At 28.2% G+C, this 16,987-nt stretch overlaps 1 protein-coding gene across 1 annotated transcript in view; it reads right to left on the minus strand.

The window, feature by feature from the left end:
- The window catches only part of LOC122271649 (low-density lipoprotein receptor-related protein 4), a 463,426-nt gene that overhangs the window by 217,465 nt on the left and 228,974 nt on the right, over nucleotides 1-16,987 (minus strand). Inside the window, exon 5 of the mRNA XM_043053650.3 lies at nucleotides 9,611-9,727. Within this exon, the coding sequence (XP_042909584.2) occupies nucleotides 9,611-9,727 (117 nt within the window). The remainder of the gene's footprint in view (nucleotides 1-9,610; nucleotides 9,728-16,987) is intronic.

Raw genomic sequence — 16,987 nt, forward strand, 5'->3', positions numbered from 1 at the left:
CGGCAGTTAAAATGTAATGCCATGTATAAATTCAAAATAAAAGTATTGCGACTCCTCAAGAATTCACTGTAACAAATATTAAATTTCAATTGAAAGAAAAGACACTTAATATTTTTTTAAGAAAATGTAATACAAAATAATTCTTATATTAAATTTTAAATAATGATTTCATAATTTTTATTAATTCATTTATAAACTATCAATCCGCAATTCTAACGTTTCTTTCCTTTTTATTGTCTGGTTCCCTCATTTGTTCCGTCGAAAATTCTGATAAAATATAATGTAAAAAATACGATCAGGATAATATTATATGACGCTGGTTATGTATTAAGTAACATTCTCTAACCATAAGACATGAATGTTTATTTAAATTTTAAAAGTGGAATTTACATTTTTACCTCGTGGCAGAATAGCAGCGACACGGCGACATTGTCGCAGAACTTCACAAAGTTCTTGCAGAAAGATTTTTCTTTTGAAAAAAAATTACTTTCCTTTTCTACAGAAATTTACACGTAATATTTGAACAATGCATTTAGATAATTACTATTTGACGGGCTCAATTTACGCCAATAGTATCGATTGTATCATTCGATTGTCTTTTCGGCATTTATTGATATTGATTTCGACGTGGATTTTAAACATCCCGATATATTTCAAACCATATGGAAAATTCGAAACGTGCATTTGATTATTTGTTTTTAAGGCAATAATTCTGACAAATTTTTGGCAGTTATTGCTATGGATTTCCCTATAGTTTTTAAGTCCAATATTTTTTATACGATATTATTTATTACAACCTAATCTCGAAACGAAAAACGTATTTGGGAAGTTAGATTCGCGTGATTTTGTCGTCGATCTTTTCTTCGGCAATTATTACTACGGATTTCATGATTTTTAATTATTATTTTTTTTACTGTGATGATTATTTACAGAGTGCGAAGAAGAAAATAATTAGTACGTTCTTCAACCCAACAAAATGCGAGAATATCATCCATAATACTAGAATAAAAAATTTATTACATGATCGATTGAAAAAAAATTGTAGTTTTTTTCCCCTTTTTTTGTAAACTCAGTGCATTTGCTATTCTAAATGAGTAACGTATATGTTTGTAATTATTAAAAGTATCTTGCAGAAAGATATTAGCGATGGAGAGTTCTGACGCAGCTAGCTAGAAAAAATTCTGACACAAGGCATTTTAAAAAAGGTTTTACGAAAACGAAACGTAAAGAATAATAAAAGAATGCAAAACTATTATGGTCGTCCTTAGCCTTACCTCAATTTAGGAGTTCATAACATTTTTCTCCCCTTATATATAAACTCATCCCTAACCATAATCATCAGTTTCCTTCATTTTCTTCCTTATTCATTTACGAACTTATTAATTCGCAATATCAAGTATCAATACTAAGCATTATTTAGCAAATTTGAGAAAACGAGTGTCGAAAAATGTTGGATGACGCTCGTAACATATCAAATAACGTAACGCAAATAAGTCCTTATATCAATTCTCCTTGGAAATGAAAATTAAAGAATCTCGTTTCAGTTTCCTTATGCTTTTGTTTTCAAACAGATTAAAGATTGAACCATTAACAGATTATCCATTAACAGATTAATTTCAGACTGTAAAGAGATACCTCTATAATGGATACCAATAAAATTAAATTGAGTAATTTATTAAAATTAGTAAAAATTATTTTTTTAAATAATCGAATAACTTGCCTCTTAACGTTTAAATGGCATAATTATAAACTTAAAAAACATGAAATGACAAGAATTTCAATAAAAAGCTAAGAAAAGTTTTTAGAAATGTAAAAACCCTGCAAAATTTATTAATTATTATATATTATTATAGGAATCTTTCACGGACGAAAGGATCTCATAGTAAGGTTCGAAATTTTAAATGATCAAAATTCTCCTGAACTGAATCTCAAGTGATTGAAATCTCTAGGATCTAATCTTTGGAGAAAAAAAAAGAATTATCTCTGAACAAAACTGCGGTGATTAAAATCTCTGAAAACTAAGTATCATGTGACTAAAATCTCCAGAATACAAAATCTCAGGGCGATTGAACTCTATCATCCTAGGTGATTAAACTCTATAAAAAAATAAAATTTCAAGTGATTAAACTCTATCAATAGCAAAATCTCGGATGATTGCTATCTTGCGTTGGAAAATAAACTAGAGCGTAAATCAAGCAAAAACAAGCAATTTAAAGTTTGCTAAGACTTATACAAATCATGCGTACATTTTTGCATTGTATTCTCCATTTATAAAAAATGCAGTTTACTCTTTAAAAAAATGTGTTCAATTATAAAGACCGGCAATACCCATAAAGCTATCAAGTTGACAAAAATATATAATTTTTTGCTGTTTATAGATTATGATTTTCTTAAAAATAACACGAATTTAACTCTAGAAAGACTGAGATACCTATATTGCCCAAACGCAGTCAAAAGGACTGGATTGTGAAAAAATAACTAATGTGTAAAGAAATTTGTTTAAAATTAATCTTTAATATTTTTTATATTATTCACAGTTATATAACAAGCTATTAGCAAATATTAATAATAAAAAAAATTATATGTTGCACAGAAAGTCACAAAATTCTAAGAAATTGTGTCATCATTGCTTTTCAAATTGAAATTAAAAAGCAGTCAAAATGACTTCCCTGGGCAATCTTTAATTATTTATTTATTTTTTTCCATGCTTTTTATAATAAGTATGCATAAATGATTTTGTTGTTTACTCTCTATTAGTACTTTTTCAATGGAAAATATTCTAGTTGCAAAATAAAATAAATTTTTATTTTAAAATAAACTGCTTTTGTTGAAAGAAATTTCTAAAGTTTAAAGTTTCTTCTTTTATTTTTTATTCTAGAAACGTAAAAAGAAAAGGCAATAAAAGTATTCCCCATTTTGAACTATCTAAGGATATTTGAGTGTTATACACACTTCTTACCGATCCAGACAGCAAAGAAAATTCCAAAAGTAAATATGTTTAGATGAAAGAGTTTATACAAAAAAGAAACTTGTAACAAAACGCTTAACTTAAATGGGCTTTAAAGTGAAAGAAAAAGCTATTTTTACTGAATTTTTTGAAGAAAAAAAATACAGCCAAATGTAAAATAAAGCTATTTTTACTAAATTTTTTGAAGAAAAAAATATACAACCAAATGCAACATACCTTTCTGATTTTAAAAAGATTGAGACTCATATTTAAGCGCTACAAGACATATTATGGTTAATTTTAAAGGTTAGTTGAACATTTAATTAAAAATATATATAAAATATATTTTTCTAATACCTTTTAAAAAGCATTTTTATATGTTTCCAAAAGTGTGAGTATAAAATTATTGTGTTTCCAAATTCATACAAACATATATCCAAGAGATATATTTTAATATGTTTGGAATATGATGAAAAAAACCATCTTAAAAATATATAGAATCACAAAAATCCATTTCTTCACTGCAAATAACGTCATTCAGAGATTCAAAAAATTTGGAAGCTGTTTTATATTCTTAACCAAAAATAATACATCATATTATTGTCATAATGTACCATGTTTAATATGTTAATAATATACAATATTAAACAAGAAATATTTAAAGTTTTTTTTAATTGATTTAAATTTAGCAAGTTCTTCTTAAATGATATTCGATCATAAGACTTCATCAAGCGATTTTGTAATAATTGATATAAATAAATGCGTTTGAAATTAAATAAGTATAAAATAATTTTAAATTGACTCTTTGATATTTCAAATTAGTATTTTTCTTCAATTTAGTTCTACATTTTCTACATTTTATGAACTCTTGAAATCTATTAAATTATAATTCTTTTTAGAAAGAACTTTTAATAAGAAGGTATTTTCAGTGGCTTGCTAATTCAAGAAAACATTTACTGTTTAACTTAAGAAAAATAAAATAAGGACAAAACAAGTACTTATCAAAATTTTGTCAATAATATAATAATAATATAATAATGATTTAATAATAATTTAATGATAATATAATATTAATGTAATAATAATATAATATTAATATGATAATAATGTAATAATAATGTAATAATAATTTAATAATAATATAATGCTAATATGATAATAATATAATATTAATGTGATAAATTAATATTAATATGAAAATTATATAATAATAATATTGGGTCGATATCAATTTATTGTTATATTTATAATAATAAAATGAAATGAGTTTGCGAGGTTTAAACTTAGCCCCCAAACTTAAAATTTTTTTCGAAATTTTCAATTTGTCTGTTCAGTATAGCCGTTTGAAAGACGGAATTTTTTCATTGGCTCACCATTAATAAAAATGAGCTCACCATTATTAAAAATGACAACTCACCATTAATAAAATGAGATGGTAAACATTTTCTTTCTTTAATATTTTTTAAAAATTACATCTATGATGTCTGCCAGATTGAAGCTCTCATTAAAAATGCTTTTCGCACGTGTTTTTATTATTTAATTATTTTTTATTCCTCGTGTTAGATAACTCAATGCTCAGCATGAACATGATAGCATTAGCGGATTACGTCGCCAAATTATTATTTCTAAAATTGGTTGAAACGACGGGTTTATTTTGTCCATAGTTATCTATAAAACTAAATAATTTAAAATCAACAATAACTGAAATAAAAAATAATAAGTTATGTATTGAAAATCAAAATAATAGCAAAATAGTACTATTTCGAAATGGAGAAACTTGGAAAATCGCTTACTCTGACAGATGCCGAAATTACTTGATTAAATTTCTTAGTGGATAATTATTTAATTTAAAAAAGGAGCAATGTTCTGGAAATTAAAATTAATGGATAAAAGATGCCTACTCTGTAAGAGGATCCGAAAAAAATAGCTATATAAATATTGACTTTAATGACGCTTAATTTATTTTGGTAATACTTGCAAATTTATAAATAGAGCTGCGTTTAAGGAAGAAAAACTGTTGGAAATGTGGTACTCACTTGTTTAAGAGAAACGTAAAAAATAAAACTCATTTAGTCACCAATGGTGCTTAGATAATTTTGGTATAAAGTACTAATTGAAATGAAAAATACTATGTTCTGAAAAGCAAAATTAATAGAAAAATGGTAAAAATCATTTATGAAAAACACCAAATAATTTTTGACATTATTGATGCGTAATTAATTTTGGTAACACATACAAATTACAATTTTAAAAAAAAGCCATTCTAAAAGACATCTAATTTGTCTGCAAAAACAAATTCTTTATTATATATAAAATAGTTTTAAATTGTTTGCTCAATAACTTGATTAAAAGAACAACAAAGTATGAAAAGAATTTGCAAGCAAAAAGTAAGATTGACAAAAGTTTCTTCTTTAGAAAAAAACATTATTTAAGACCATGCAAACTTCAAACAATAAAACAATTTATTTTCTGAAATCTTTGAAATGGAGTAAATTTTTCCAATAATAAGCTATGTAAAGAAACTTAACAATAGTTTGAGATGAATAAAATTTATTTTTTAATTCATGCAACTAAAGGCAATTTGTGGTTATTTCTTTATAGGCCTTTCAATGAAATATAAGTTGTCATCATTGTATCCTGTCAAAAAATATAAAATTGTTTTTTAATTTACAATTTTCTTACAATTTAAATAAGATAATTAATACTATAAAAATAGTTTCATGTAAAATTTAGTTAAATATTCATTAATCTTCAATTTTATATTGTCATGAAACCTCCATATATATGTTTCAAATTATATGTAAATATAAAGTAAATATTGACAATCAAATAATTAATTGTTTGCAAACAAAAATAAACATGGTGAAATTGTTCAGAAACGAACATGTTGAAATTTAGTGCCAATGTTACATGACATTTTATTTTCATTCACATCTGATAAATACGTGTGAGTCTATATTCAGGAATACACATATAGGCCTTGCTAAACTATATAACCAAGAAAATTAAAGATATTACAAAGTCCAAAATTTTGGTCATCTAAAAGCTATTGCGACTATTTCATGCCAAAAATCTTTATCATTTAAGCGGAATGTTTGCGTGTATGTATGGACCTTATAAAAATCCGCAATTCTGAACTGACCCATACCAAATGTGGTGGAAATACGTTCAAAACCATGACGGGCCAAGCTGTTTACTTTAAAACTTCCTATGACAAATGATTCACTGACAGCATTCCAAAGAATAAGTTTTACATAAGATTCATTGATAAGTATTTTATAATCGATGCGAATTCCACACCCGGCTCGCACCGACGTAAAATATCCTCAGTGGTAGTCAGATCATGGGTTAGAGTCCTTTGGCCGTCAGGCAAACCGTGAAAAGTTTTCATGATTTTTCTCTCCAAGAAACTCAAATCTTGTGGATTGGGTTCAAAATTACAATGCTACGGAGTTGAACATTGGTGATCATAAACTCAAAATTGAGTCGGATGTTCGATAGCGGTTATAAAATAAAATAAAAAAAGATTTATATTAACGTGATTTCTAGCTTACGAGCTGTAATTAAATAAAAAATGGTTTTCTCGCACGAGGTCTTTTACAATTTCTTTTACAGGATAAGTATTGAAAATAAAATGCTTTATTTTGGTAAATATGGGCTATAAAGACTTGGCTTCCAGCAGCAGTATAGTGGCAAATGTTACTGAATATAGTTAATCATATTAATGGGATGAACTACTAAGAAAGTGTTTTGCTTAATTTATTAAATAGGCAATAAATTAAAAAAAATTATTAATAAAGATAAATATTATAATTGTTTTAGCTTCATTAATTGTATCTGTATAGATCTTTCAGTTTCTTGTGTGATTCCGTAGTGTTTTTTAATACTAATTTATTGATTTTTTTTCACCCTGTACGTAGGACTGGTATTCAGCTAGTTCCCATTATAAAGATATTTGCCTATAATCAGGTCCCTTTTTTCTTTGAAGTGCCTATTAATTGAGCTATGCTTTTTTTCCAAGCCACTAGGCGGCTTTATTAATCTTAACCCCTGTTGAAGTTCTTTAGTTTTGACATAGGCTCTCTGTTATAAACTGATGATTTTTTTTCATTATGTGAGCGAAAATAACCAACTGATTTCGAAAACTTCAGTGCAAATTATTTAATGCTAGCTGAACATGTTCTTCGTTCGGCACGAAAAAAGGTATCAATAAATCAGTACTGAACAAGGCTACTAAATCTTGCACAAAATTTTCAGACCAATACTGACACAAATAATACAATTAAAATGATTCCAATAATTTTTTATTTATTTTAATTTGTTGCCCTTCTGGGTTGCTTTACATTATTAGATTAAGCAAAACGCAATTTTAGTAGCTTATCCCACCAAAATAAAGACTAACTGTATTCAGTGTCATTTGGAATAATGCTGTTGTTCAAGACAACTCAGACCATATATCATAAAAATGTACAGTATTGGTGCAGCTATAATGGACACCTAATTTACTCTAAAATAAGTTGTACCTACATTAGAGTATGTCTGGAACTTATTAAAACCACCTCCATTTTTATAATGCAGTGCCCATAAACAAAATTATGCATCATTGCATGGTGTCAATGATAGCAAGACGACATTTTACGGTACCCCGTAACGAATTATTTCCATTTCTCTATTAATTTTTCTTTCCTTTACGGAACATTTCTTAATTTAAATTATACTGATGAATTTAAATTGTTTAGTTTCATAAAAAACTTTTTTTTAAAGCATAACAAAAGTAAACACGATGGTTATAATAATTTGGTGACGTCATTTTCTTGCGTTAACACGATCACGCTGATCATTCAGATAACCTTGTGTGACAGATAAAATATAACTAAGCATAATAGAACACGTAAATAACATCTTTTTTGATTGAAAATAAAACAACAAAGATATAAATATATAATAAACATTACTGATGTTATCTTTAAAATATTTAATTAAGAAAAAATCTGAATCGTCTATATCATAGTTTAAAACACTGGCCTCCGCGAAGTTGATGAGAAAATTCCGTTTTTTAAATGTCTCTGATTTTGAAATATATTTAAAAAATCAAAAATAATTTGTTTACAGTTTTACTCATTTTGTTTCATTTTGAATCTCGCTTGAATTCTTAGAGCTTACGGTATATCCGCAATCCGGTATACACACAAACAGGCGGATATACACGGAAGTTTTTTATTTTATTGTATCTATGAATTATTCGTTGCCCTTCTCGATAGATTTACGCTATATTAGGTTAATTAAAACTCATTTTTAGCTATTTATCTCATCAAAATAAAGGCTAACTGCATTATTCAGTATTATCTGGCATAGTGCTGTTGCTCAAGGCAACTCATGGCATTTAAAATTTATCACAATCAAGATACTTTCTCCTGTATTTATATTTTCGAGCAGCTGTAAGAAATCTATCTTAAGAATGCACTACATTGAGGCAGTATTAATCGGCACTAAATTTACTTTAAAATACGTTGTACCTTCAATAATATCGTGGCGACTTTTTATGGCATCCCGTAAAAAATAAGTAAATTTTTTACTACATAAATTTAGCTTCTTAATAGGTAGCTTATTTTTTTTATTTCAATTATTACCTGTTACCAAAAATAATCAAGCATCATTGACATCTGTATTAGTTTGCCAATTTTTAATGTTTTCTTAAATGAATTAGTAGAATTTTTCAACTGGTTTTCTTTTTGGTACATGGCATTTTTTTTTATTACTTCAAATGGTAACTATTACCAGAATTAAATATCATTGACCTCAACAGAATTATTGGTGCTTTATTACTTTTGCTTTGTCAAATTAGTACTATTTTTTTATTTTTAATTCAAAACTTTCTTTTAATTTCAATTACCGTTGGCTTAAAATTATTTAATTCTATAAATACCCGTAGATGAGTGAAGCATGAAAGTGCAGAGCCTCCAGTTGTAAATAACAACATATTGTTTAGTATGAATAATAAAGCATTGTTGTATGAAATGAATTTTAAATAAAAAGAATTTTTTTTGCATTGTTTGATGTATGTAACTATTATATTGAATAGTAATACTAATGAATCTTTTTAAACAATAACAATGCATTGTTAGATATAGATAATGATGCATGTTATTTGATATATTAAGTAACAATGCGTTATTTCATATAGTAAATAACATATTGTTAAGGTAATATCTAACAATATATTGTTTGATATATCTATTATGAAATGTTCAATAAGTTACATTGTAATGGATAGTTTGCCTAAATGGAGATCACTCTCTCTGTCTTTACTCCCCAAAACACAAACAGAGCCCTATTTCAACATTTAGAAGATACTCCTCAGTAGAGGTAAAGACTTTGGACATAAAAAAGCCCTGTAACTTTTCTGTAATTGCTAAGTGGATAGATTTTAAAAAATTATTAAAATTCTTTACCCTAAACTGTTTTGCTCGACCTTTTGTTTAATCATACATCATAGTATTGTTAAAATTTAAATCACCACTATTCCAGAGACCCAGTTTTTCATTTGCGGTAACTATGGAGATAATTACTTAAGAAATAATATATTAAAGAAACAGAAACTATCATAAAGGCAGACATGTAACGTAAATTTAAAATTTTAATGACAGAAAAATAAATTCTTACGGCATCCATCTTCATCTGACCCATCCTGGCAATCAACGCTTCCGTCACATGTCCAATCCATTATGATGCAACCACCGTCATTGCAGCGGAACTCATTTGAAGCACAAGACTGAGCAGCTGCAAAAAGAATGGACACTTAGCTATAAATGAACTTCATCAAATAAACCTTAAATTAATACATGAAGCTAAGAAACATTATTCCAACTTTAAACGTCTCAACTCTTCTTGCAATTCCTATTATCTCTTCTCAGTGTGGTATTACGAATATTGGTCAGTGTAAAACGTACCCTAAAACTTCCGCTTAAAAACATGAAAGATCTGATCAAACTAAACTTACCCAAGTCAAAATTCTTAATGGTCCCATCAAAAAAATTTTATGGTTTATATTGGTTTCAATGCGATTCATGATGGTCCAACATCATTTGATGGTCCCCATCATCCAACATTTTACATTCTGTGCACATGGTGCGTGATATGCCATCAAACTATTCTTATGTTGGACAATCGTAAGTCTGTCCGAATTCCTACATTAGGGTGATGGTTACTTATGTTGGTTACCATCAAAAAATATAACGGTTCATAATGGAATTATTGATGGTTACCATCAATATTATGTTGGTCCATCAATGTAAAACCATCAAAAATTTTGACTAGGGTAAAGATGTTCCATCATCTTACACTTATCATAGTTTTGGCTTGAGTTTTTATGCCTTAATTATTCAACAATTCTTCGCAACTAATGATTTAACTACTAACTACTAAATTTTCGGAAATCATTTTTATTTAAAAAAAAAAATCTAAATTAAATTAAAGACCTGTTGAGTATCACAAATTGATCAAATGTTTGGACGATATTTTTTCATTCCCTACATACGACACCTAAGTTTCTCTTTCTGCCCCTACCGGAATTTTTTCTTAGCTCCGGTTTTTTGTTCTTTAACTCTCTCTAATTTATTGGTCTACATCGATTTTCCTTGTTGTAACTTGTCTGTAATTTTTTTCTGTATCTCTATGTTTCCCTCTTTCATTCTTTGTTTCAGAGTTGAATCACCTAATTCATTATAGAACCATAACTATAATAAGGCATTGAAAACATAGTTTTCACCTTTGCTCTCGTTGCTTGGCTTCATTCATCTAACGGCTGCACCAATTTTTATGATAAAATTGCATCCTAAGTTTAAATATCATATGGTGTAGGGCGTATATGACGATTGCAAATATATTAATTACAATTTTTAATTAATTTTATATGATTAGAATGACTTTCTCATGTGAAAAAAAAATCATTTACGCAGATTCTGGTATGCGTCAGGTTCAAATTAAAGAGTATATAAAATAGGTGTAAAGAAAGCTCTTTATCAATTTCTAAATTTTTACTAGGTTTCGGGAAAACTTTCTAAATTGTAAAATCTATAATGCACTGTACAGAAAATGAAAATAGGCCCGACTGTAGTTCACGTACAATAATGCGAACTTTATAAATCAAAAGGGAAAATTTAAGTATAATAATTAACGGAATCGGGTATACAATATGCTGTATTTTTATAAATAAACAAATGCATTTTTGACAAATTTCGAAACCCTAAAATGGGGTACCCGCAACTGGTAAATAATGTCACATTAGTTTATTCAGGGCCATGCAAGTGATTCATGTCAAATTCGTTCAGCTACTTTTCTACCTTTTGCGCAACCTAAATATTTTACGTTTTGCTCAAATGACCATGCATATTTAAACCTATATTTGTGATCAAAACAATTGCACGCATTTTGTTTGTAAGTATAATATATAATTTACAAGTAATTGTATTTTTTTTACTACTTAATTTTAAAATTTTCCGAAAATATATAAATAGTGAGGCACACACATTTTTACACGATTAATAAGTTATATAATTTTAAATAACAAATGCAATACTTTTACAAAGATAGTCATATACTTCTTAAAAAAAGTAAGTTAAAATATATAGCGAATTTATTTTTAAATTTCCTTACTTAGAAACTATTCAAATTTTAAATTAAAAATGCGATACTTTTACAGAGATAGTCATATAGTTCTTTAAAAATTAATGTTAAAATATGTAGCGAATTTATTTTTAAATTTCATTACTTAGAAATGACTCAGCAATTTTAATTTTTTTAATTGAAATTACTGATTATGAAATGAAGTAAAAATTTTTATACCTTTCATTGTAAGGTTTTATTAAACTTTAAAAATAATCTTAAAAATGTTATTTTGTATAAAATTACCATTAGTCGATAGCTTTTTCACTGGTTTCTTAGTTTGAGGTCACTAAAACTATTGTTGCGAAAGTCTCTAGATATCAGGATTTCTTTCAAGTGAATTTTATTTGTTAAAAAGAATATATCTGACAAAAGTCGCAAGTATCTTAAGTTTGGGTTTTAGTAACAAGAAATGAATTGTATAAAATAATTAATATGAAATAATTTGAGGATTTTAGATCAAATTATTTCAATTGTACAAACTTTGAAATTGTGTACAATTGGCATAGCTAAATAGTGCCAAGTGCTCAGTATAAAATGGAGTACAGTATTATGAAAACTTGATACCAGCTATTTAGATTTTTATATATGATGATATTTAAAAAATATTTTGACAACTTCATCATTTTTATTTAACTCTGCTTCTACGTACTGCAATTATTTTTCCAAGAAAAACAAATAAATAAATAAAATTGTTAGAGATATACCTTTACTCCAGCTATTAAAACTCTTCCATCATCTTCCAAGCAACTATTATCTTTTTCTAAGCATTTCTATGTTGGAACTAAACATAGAAAAGCCTTGAAAATACTGCATATTATTCGACCAGGAACAAAAATTACGATTTTGTTATGATGAAATAAAACTCAACACAATTATAGCGGAGACCTGCCTTATTTATTTCCGAAAAACAAGACCCTCATTCCGAAAATTGTTTGGAAGGGTAAGAAATTGGCGATATAATATCTCTAGATCCATCAATGGGGAAATATTAAAAATAATATAAGCAAAAAACTAAACACAAACATGAAATATCTCTCAGAATTCCAGAGCTTAAACAGAAGAAAAGCCCATATCTTCTAGGGAACCGAAAGAACCATTTCGCTTAGGTCATAAGGGACTTTTTTCGCTTACGTAGGATATTCAATATCATCTTTCTTATGGAAGGATTAGTCCAGTTGCTGCGATTTTCATGAGTTCTTTTATAGCTAATATTATAAAAGAAAATAGGACAAGAGAGATAAAAAGAGGTGAAATGGTAAAGAGCACGAAACAATGGTGCCTGATGGTTTAGTGCTTCTCATAAAACAACCATTACAAATACCTAAAGTCCACTAAACTACTACCGAAATACTTGTAATTTGTTTTAATTTGTTCTTTTTTTGTTGTCTTAAGAACATGTATACTTTATAGCCAAAATATTTATTCTTCTATAAAATAGATAACTGAACACTACACTATGAGAAATTTTGCAACGTGCAAAACTATAACATGGCTGCTACCTAAATACAGTCCTAAGTTAAACCATAATATCAAGCTTATTAAATTAATTTAAATTATGTAGCCTTTCAAGCCGTAATATAATTCCAATTTGATGCAGCCTAAGTATGTCATTTTATTATATTGATTGAAAAGAGATTCGATAATATTACTAAAAAAATAAGGCAACGGAAATAAAAAGAGGTGAAATGGTAAAGAGCACAAAACAGCGGTGCCTGATGTTTTAGTGATTCTCATAAGATAACCATTACAAATACCTAAAGTCTACTAAATAACTACCAAAATACTTGTAATTTGGGCTTTTTTGGGGTATTTTAAGATCTTGTATAACTTATTGTCAAAGTATTTATTCTTCGATGAAATAGTTAACTAAATAACTCACCGTGGGAAATTTTACAACGTGCAAAACTGTAACATGGCTGCTTACTTAATATAAGTCTAGGCAAAATCATAAAACTCATTAAATTAATTTAAATTCTGTAGCATTTCAAGCCATAATATCATTCAAATTTAATGCAACCTTAATATATCATTTTACTATATTGATTGAGCAGATATTTGATAATACTACTAAAGAAAATAAGGCAACAGAGATGAAAAGAGGTAAAATGGTAAAGAGCACAAAACAATGGTGCCTGATGGTTTAGTGCAGGGATGGGCAAACTTTTCTGGTCGAGGGCCAAAAATCGAAGAAAAAAAATTTTGGTGGGCTAAATAAAAACATCTAGAATAAAAAAAATACTATATGCAATTTTCAATGTAAATATTTAATGAGATGAATGAAATTGCGATTTCATTTTTAAAAGTTCCTTATATAAAGGTTCCAAGTGAGATGTACTTATTTTAAGGAACAAGGGTAAACTACTTCTAGGTAACTACTTCTGAAATGATTTTTTCTCCGGTTTGTAGATGAAAACACTTGTTCACACATAAATAAGAGGAAGCAAACATAGACCTGATTTTCTAGGCATGAAATATTTGGGAAACTAGCTTTTGGTAATGATTTGTAAAACTCAATTTTTGGCATAATCAGAAACAATTGCTTCAGATGGCACCAACTACGGCTATTCTATAAAGAACTTCTGCTCATTTCACCAATTGAAGCTGTCTGTGCTAGCCTCCATCAATTTATTATTTTGTAGAACAAAAATAGAGAAAGTTAAAAGGTCCGCAGTACTTAGTTAAAAAAGAAAGAAAAATAACTTTAAACGAAGTAGACAAGAAAATGGATGTATATTGTTTATATTCGCCACAGATCAGCAAGTTAAAATTCCATCCGCGGGCCGGATAAAACCTTCCGGCGGGCCACACTTGGCCCGCGGGCCGTAGTTTCCCCATCCCTGGTTTAGTGTTTCTAATTAAACAACTATTACAAATTTCTTAACACCATTATACGACTTCTGAAATCATTGTAATTTTTATTTATAATGTGTGCTTGTCTGGTTAATTTAAGAGCATTGTACCTCATAGCTAAAATATTTATTCTTCTATAGAATAGTTAACAACAGGCACTTTACATGGCTAAGAAATTTGTCGCGTGTGAAACTATATTTTTATTCAAATTTGTCCCCACCTTAATATAGAACCAAGCCGAACGACATTATTTTACTTATTACATTGATTTCAATTTTGCCACGATTCGAGTCATAATATCGATAATTGGTAATGCAACCTTAATATATCATTTTACTATATTGATTGAGCAGATATTTGATAATACTACTAAAGAAAATAAGGCAACAAAGATAAAAAGAGGTGAAATGGTAAAGAGCACAAAACAATGGTGCCTGATGGTTTAGTGTTTCTAATTAAACAACTATTACAAATTTCTTAACACCATTATACGACTTCTGAAATCATTGTAATTTTTATTTATAATGTGTGCTGGTCTGGTTAATTTAAGAACATTGTACCTCATAGCTAAAATATTTATTCTTCTATAGAATAGTTAACAACAGGCACTTTACATGGCTAAGAAATTTGTCACGTGTGAAACTATATTTTCATTCAAATTTGTCCCCACCTTAATATAGAACCAAGCCGAATGACATTATTTTACTTATTATATTAATTTCAATTTTGCCACGATTCGAGTCATAATATCGATCAGATTTTCTGCATATTATTGTACTGATTAATGCATATTTTGCAACCATTGCTACAAAAATAAGACAAGAGTGGTAAAAAAATGCGTAATGGTAAAAAGCCCTAAACAATGGTGCCTGAAGGTTCAGTGTTTCTTATAAAACAACCATTACAAGTACCTAAAAACCACTAAACAACTACTGAAATACTTGAAATTTGTTTTATTTTGTGCTTTTTTAAGAACATGTATGCGTTAATGCTGAAATATTTATTTTTCTGTAAAACAGTTAACTAAACACTACACTATACGAAATTTTACAATGCGCAAAACTATAATATAGCTGCTGCCTTAATATGGTGCTAGGTTAAACCATATTATCAAATTTATTTAATTAATTTAAATTCTGTAACGTTTCAAGCCATAGCATCAATAAAATTTGATGCCGCTTTATAATATTATTTTATTATATTGATTGAACAGAGATTTGATAATACTACTGAGGAAAATGGAAACAATGGTGCCTGAAACTTTAGTGTTCTCATAAAACAACCATTACAAATACCTGAAGTCCGGTAAACAACAATTGAAATCTTTGTAACTTGTTTTAATTTGAGCTCATGCTGTGTGGTTGTCTTAAGAACATGTTTGCTTTAGAGTAAGATATTTATTCTTCTGTAAAATAAGTAACTGCACTTTTATGTATTTTAAAGCTCATAGAACTATAATGTTGTTCTAATTGGTACTTTCTCAATATTGTGCTGACTTGAACAAGATTATAGTACTCATTAATTTAAATTCAATTTCGCAGCGTTTCGATCCATGATACTGTTTACTGTTCAGTCTTAATAGGGTGGGATATTCCCAGCAAACACAACATTTAAGGCGGGATAACGGGCCAATATACAGTGACCGATATCACCGTCATCGGCCCAACATAGTTGGCCGAATCGGCTGCGGCAAAAAAGTGTCCGGCCGGCCGGCAGCTGGAGCCGATACTGTCAATGATGTCGGGTCGATGTCGGCCATTTGACACATTTTTATCGGGCCATTTTCGGCAAGTGCATATCGGAATTGTATTGGCTGTTTTCAGTTGTCTAGAAACATTAAAATTTCCCCGATAGAGACCCAATATTAAAATGACGCTGGTTTATAATGGACCAATATCGGCTGGTTTCAGCTTGCCGATAATGACCCATCATTAAAAAGGATATTATTTTATATTGCGCCAACAAGTAGCCAATAAATTTCCATAATGGACCAATATCGGCTGTTTTCAGCTTTCCGATAGTGACCCATCATGAAAAAAGGATATTAATTTATATTGCGCCTACAAGTAGCCAATAAATTTCCATTAATGGTTATATTTTCTTCTTTAACTTTTCTCAGTGTTAATACTTTTTACTTAGGACTCTCGTTGTAGAAGCTATGTTATTCTGATAGCTACTTTTTTCCTTAGTGCCTGATAGAGCCAGTATATATGAAGGTGCATTTTTATTTAATTATAATTAAAACTTTTACTTACTTTTATTTATTTCTTTTCTGGGGCACTTATAGGAAACATTTTAACAAAAACAAATTGCTTTGAAAAAGGGCTGTATTGAATGTAACAACAAAAATTTCTTTAAAATGTAACTTATAGTATCAAATTTTAGTAGAAATAAAAGCAAACTCTCCTTCTTTTTCTTATATTTATAAGCATAATAACCCTTTTGTGTTTTATGATAGAAGATTGTAATATAGTAAATTATAGTTTGATCGATTCATCTAACAAAAATATTATAAAAGAGTTA

This window comes from Parasteatoda tepidariorum, chromosome 10, assembly GCF_982258835.1.
Source record: "Parasteatoda tepidariorum strain Cologne lab strain chromosome 10, Ptep-v5.0, whole genome shotgun sequence".
Lineage (NCBI taxonomy): Eukaryota > Metazoa > Arthropoda > Arachnida > Araneae > Theridiidae > Parasteatoda > Parasteatoda tepidariorum.